This window comes from Mus pahari, chromosome 10 (genome assembly GCF_900095145.1).
Source record: "Mus pahari chromosome 10, PAHARI_EIJ_v1.1, whole genome shotgun sequence".
Lineage (NCBI taxonomy): Eukaryota > Metazoa > Chordata > Mammalia > Rodentia > Muridae > Mus > Mus pahari.
In genome coordinates, this window is record NC_034599.1 from 43956043 (window position 1) to 43962042 (window position 6000).

General features: G+C 51.5%; 1 protein-coding gene across 1 annotated transcript in view; it reads right to left on the reverse strand.

Moving 5' to 3' along the window:
- The window catches only part of LOC110327725 (zinc finger and BTB domain-containing protein 16), a 176999-nt gene extending 172814 nt beyond the window's left edge, over positions 1 to 4185 (reverse strand). The window contains exon 1 of the mRNA XM_029543812.1: positions 2038 to 4185. Within this exon, the coding sequence (XP_029399672.1) occupies positions 2038 to 3305 (1268 nt within the window). The 5' untranslated portion in view covers positions 3306 to 4185. The remainder of the gene's footprint in view (positions 1 to 2037) is intronic.
- Between the last annotated feature and the right edge of the window lie 1815 nt (positions 4186 to 6000).

Genomic DNA, 6000 nt, shown 5'->3' on the forward strand with positions numbered 1-6000 from the left:
TACAAAGAAAACTACGTACATGGACTCATTGAAAATTCTTGGTTCTGTAAGAAGGTTTGGGAGATTTAAGACCCCATAAAAGGCCAGGCATGTGGTACACAACCTTAACCCCAGCACTTAAGAGACAGGAAGCAGATGGGCCTCTATGAGTTCAAGACTAGCCTGATCTACATAGCCAGTTCCAGGCTAGCTAGGACTATGGAGTAAGACCTTGTCTCAATCAAATAAGTTAAATTTTCCTCAAAAAAAAAATCAGATAAAAAATACTTTATTTGTGAGTGTGTGTGTGTGTGTGTGTGTGTGTGTGCTTATGGGAGCCAGAAAAATACACACACACACGCACACGCACGCACACACACACACACACACACACACACACTAGAGCTTGTGAATTTGGCTGACTGGTGACAGTTCCAGGATTCAAGTCTATCTCCACCTCCCCTGGGCTATGACTGCAGCTGCATTTTGCTGAATTTGGTTTTTTTGTTGGTGTGCATGGCTTTTTACATATGCAGGTCCTCATGTTTGCATAGCAAGCACTTTACCAACAGAGCTCTCTCTAGCCCCCCCACACACCCCAAAACTGACCTTAAAAAGTGACGTTCCACATTAACCCCCCTTTCCACAGCACGTTCACATCCGGAATGATAGACCTATCTAGTCAAGGTTCAGAGGGGGTTTCCTCTTAAGGAAAGCGTACGCAAAAACAAGCACAATTTCATCAGTCTATTTTCTGAGCAGGTCAAGTACTAAGAAGACACATATCCGCAGTTGTTTTCTGTACTCTCTGGAAAAAGAAATGGTTACTTTTTTAGCTGAGTGCCACTTTCCATAAGGTACAGCTCAGCTCGGCCGATCAGGAAGCTTCCGGAGCAAGCTGCGGCTAGAGGTGATTATATCGGTTTCCCACCCCCTCAAGTTCCCCCACCTAAATGAGCAACAGGAATGGAGGAGGAGGAAGGGTGCACACGAAAGTGGAAAATCCATCCAAGGTCAGCAAATCGGCCAGCCGGAAGTTATGTAAAAACTTAGCATCCATAACAACAGAAAACCAGATTTGTGGGCGCAACTGGCCCAACTCAGGGAAGAAGGGCGAAAATGATGGGCTTATAGCTTATGGCAAACAGAAAAGGCAAATCCAATGCTGACTCCCTCCTCTTGGCCAACCTGTTGTGCAGGAAGGGTCCTCCTCTTCACTGGATAGCTACAAGGAACCATCACGCACTTTGCATCTTCCTCCCTTGGTGGGACTCAGTCGCAGCATTTTCCCTGTGTCACTACCTACCTCTGGGAGATATTGTAACAAAGGTGCAACTCCAGGTGAAGCATCAGTCCTGAACCAAACGTATCACAAGGACTCAAAAGTGGGAAGGGAGTTGCAAAGATGAAACCGGAAGCCAGAGGGCAGCCAAGGCTAGCCCTTATGATAAGAGATGGCATGAGAAGAGGCTGTACAGGCTGTAAGACCAAAACTCTTACATGAGTTCTTCTCCTTGAATTTAACTAAAGCTTTCTCTGCCTCGCAATGTGTCTGTCGGAAGAGACACTGGAGACTTATGGGTACAAACGGGACTTAAACAATAACCAACCCTGCTTTCATCATAGGCTGCCAACAGTGGGGGGGAAAAAAGAGCTAGTCTGATACCATGGCTAGATCCAGGTCAGAGGAGACCCTCAGCCTGAACCCCACTTTCTGCCCTTTTTCTCATTACTTTATTATTAAACAGTCACTCTAGGCAAAACAAAAGCGTAGTCCAAACCACAGGAAAGCCAGATGGAAGCCCAAAAGCAAAATGGCAAGGAGGGCCTACAGGCTGATCCCATGAGTTCCCTGATGTTACCGACAGGCACCATTTCTTTTCACTGTCCTCTGAAAATAACCGTGCCCTCCTATGCCTCGATACTGGGAAGAATGGTTTGGTGTGGTTTTTCAAGGAACACAAAGGAGTCAGGTCCCCAGATTCAGGATAGTCCAGGCATAAAGAAACATTCTGCGAGCCAGAGCATGGTTACAGGGCTGCTGCGGCAGGGGCTTACCTGTGCTGTTCCACGGCCTCGTTGTCTGGAAGCTCGACCCCACACACGCTGCACTGCTCCCCCAGAGGACGGCTCTCAGCCTTCATGCCCACAGCCAGCTCACCCAGCTTGCTGAACAGCTCCCTCTGGATGAAGCCCTGAGGCAGCAGACCCCCATAGGTGCTGAAGTCCATGGAGACTGCCAGGGCAGGTTGCACATGGAGACCAGATGTCACTGAAGACGGCATGCTCAACACAGCATCGGCCTTGTGGTTGGGCAGCACCGAGTAGATGCCCAAATGCTTCTCCACTGGGGGTGCCAGGGGCTCCTGCCGCCCAGGGGGTCCCTGGCCAGCTTCAACAGGAGGCGAGAGCTGCTCACCACTCTCCTCTCTCCCATAATGCAGCTCTCTGGCACTGGTGATGACGCTGCCTCGAGTCGGGGTCCCAGGCCCCTCTTTGCTCCTCTCTTCAAGCTTGTCCCCCATCCCTCCTGAGATGCTAGACTCAGCGGTCCCAGGGCTGTCCTGGCCAGGGGCTTCATCTACCTGCATCATTTCCATCTTCACCTCAGCCACCCCAGGGTGCCGCCCACCCCCTGCCAGTGTGGGCTCCTCGGGCCCTGCAGGTGGCTGAAGAGTTCCTTGCAGGAGTGACTGCCCTATACTCATCAAGCTGTCCACCGCTGCCTTGGTAGGACTCATGGCTGAGAGACCAAAAGAGGTGGAGACCGAGGGGCTCTGGTCCACCATGGGCCCAGGGAGGCTCTGTCCAGCCACACTGGCGTAGCCACTCTCCTCGCTGGAATGCTTCGAGATAAAGATGTTCTTGAGGTATCGAGCCTTACGGTCCTCTTCTTCTTCGCCCCCACCGTCAGCCATGGTGGCCTCTGTGTCATTGTCGTCGGACGCCTGGATGGTCTCCAGGATCTTCAGGCACTGCTCCTCCAGGTACTCGATCTCCAGAATCTCCGCTGCGTACAGCAGGTCATCCAGGTCCTCTGCCTTGGCTTGCAGCGTGGCCGTGTAGGCGTACTCCAGGATCTGCTGGAAGGTTTTTGGTGAGAGGAAGTCCAGAGTATAGTGCTGGCTGTTTCGGTGGAAGAGGATCTCAAACATCTTGCTGGTGCAGGCTAGCACCGTCCGGTGGGCATGGAACTCCTGGCTGTCCACCATGATGACCACATCACACAAAGTCCCGGCCAGTCGCATCTGATTGGCCTTGCACAGCAGCCCCGTGGGGTGGCTAGGGTTCTGAAGCTGGATCATCCCCATCTTTGTCAGATCCATGATGCTCCCCTGGGCTCAGGCATGGGGCTCTCTTTCCTTCTCTGCTCTGCAAGGTGGGGCAGGGTAGACTCCGGGGCCAGCAGAGGGGACTGGAGAAGAGAAGAGAAGACGAAAGGAGTGAACGAGTGACAACTTCCCCCAGTGTCCCTTAAAAATAAAAATTCAAAGGCTACAGTATGCCTCTACCCCAGAAAGATGCTTGGGGGCAGGGGAGGGGTAGCGGAAGGGGAGTGGGCTTCCTAGAAAGGTAGAATCATCCTTTCCAACAAGCCCAGGGTGCTGAGAGGAAAGGGAAGGTCTATGGTTCCCCATATGCTTTCCCCCACGGCTCTGAAGCACACATCCATTGGATAAATGAACTGAAGATAGCAATGAATCCTAGGCATTCTTCAAGCCTGAGAGCAGAGCCTTCCAGGGTAAGGCCAGTGTCCACCATGAGGCTTACAAACTTACTTAAAAGTAACGAGTTTTCAACCCCTTCCTTTAGTCAACCTAAGCGTTCGGCTTTCCTGTCCACCCCCTATGGCATCGTCAAGCTCTCATCTTCAACAATGTTTTTCTAGTTCCGGCTCACAGAGACTGGCCTTAGGAGACAACCAGATCTATCTAGCCAGGGCTGTTAAACATGATGGTGGTCCCCGATCTGCTGGCCATGAAGTTGTCTTCTCCTAGTCATCCTAGGCACGTCTCCTCTCCATCATCCGGGGGGTTTCTATGGCCTCTGTCCTTGCACTCTGAAGTTAGGGCCGCACAGGATTGGCAGGCCCATACTTAGGCTGTGACAAACACACCACACCACACCACACCACACTCCCCTCCCCCCGACACCCACCACATCACATTCTACCTTAAGTCATTTTTAACAAGTTCTTTAACGTTGCTGTATGTGTCCAAGGTGTGTGTGTGTGTGTGTGTGTGTGTGTGNAGCAGGCAGAAAGTTTCCGTTAAGAATGAGGTCAGACGCCACTGTTCTTGGCAAAAAAAAAAAAAAAAAAAAAAAAAAAAATCGCATTTAGAAACATTCCCTCAGGCATGGGGGGGGGGAGAACCATGTGACAACGGGAGAGGCCTTGTTTTAAGGACTTGGAGCTATGAGGGGGCAGAGGGGAGAACATTTGATGTACTGAGAGAAACACACGCACTATTCTTTAACTCTGTTAATCTGACTTCATGAGGGAGACATTAAAGAGAGGTGCATGTCCTTTCAAACCAACAGTCCCAGGGCCAGTGAGCACCTGCCTGCACCGGGCTATATGTTTGTGTTGTGTGCACCATGATCCACTGACCAGGAGACCATCTTGCCAAATGGCGTGCTCCTAAATTTCCTCCTCCTGACCCAGATGCAAGCATCTGAAAACACTGCCCTGTCCACACAGCTTCGAGAAGAGCCCATCCTCATTTCCAGACACCACGTTCTCTCCGCTCGCCACTGTGCGGCCAACCGTTGTGGGAAATCTAGGAGAAAGGGATGGAGCAGAGAGAGACAGAGACAGAGACAGAGACACAGACACAGACACAGACACAGACACAGACACAAAGACCCTAAAACACTCCCTGCCATTAACATCCCATTGACATGTGATGTGTCTTCTTTCCCAACTACACACAGGTGCACACACTTGCACATAAGAGCACACTCACAGGCATGCACTCACACATGCACACAGGTGCACAAACATACACGGGCACATGTACACACACACACACACACACACACACACACACACACAAGGGCTCGCATATGCCTAGATACACATCCTGGGTCTTACTTACTGCATAGCCCTGTAGGCTCAGAAAGGGTTAAGTCACCCTCACTGCATAAATCAAAAGTTCAAGGCTGCACCACACCACAATGATCCCCTCTTTACATATGACGAGAACCAGAGAGAGGCTACAGTCCCAAGCATCCTGAGTGGGTCTCCCAGGCCCGCACAGGTTACACTGCCGGGGTCAGGGTGAAGGACCTTTAGCGGCAACATTCATTTCCTGAACAGGACAAGCCCTCCTGACCATAAAGCTAATAAGAACTTCCTCGCACGGCCGAGCCCCGGCTGACAGGGCGACTTGTCACCGGTCACGCAGGAGGAGAACGCTGGTTCCCATTAGAGGCTTATGACGCCAGGTGCTCCTAATAAGGAGCCTCAGCGAGAAACAAGAGCCTGCTAAGTCCTGGCTCCAACTCTGGAAGTAATCAGGCCCGGGCTTCAGGGATTAGGGAGGGCCTTCCTTGAAGAAATGGGGGAGGTGGGGGAGGGGGTGGCCTCCGTAGACCCTGGCAGCCGCTAACCTGCTGAATGGCTTGAATAAATAAATTCCCAACCATCCTTCCATTTCTTTCCCAGTCACCATAAAAGACTCCCCCAAATTAACACTAGTAATGCTCACCCCCACCCCCACCCCCCGTACTCTGGGCTTGATGGATTGCCCAGAGGGCCATTACGTTAGGCCAGATCTGCTTCTCATGATGGCAAGGAGGGTCGTGCCAACAGACCTAATGGCATTAAGATCACAACCTCAGCTAATCCACTTAGTCCAGGAGAGGATGACTTGGGGCTCAGTGGCTCACCTATCAGGCTAGGGTCACAAGGGAAGTGGAAGGTAGGTAGGCTTTCTCCATCCCTGCTGCTACCAGTTAACTCATGTTTTGCTTCTGCGTATTACCACCCCGTCCTGGGCAAAGATAACCGTTTGATGG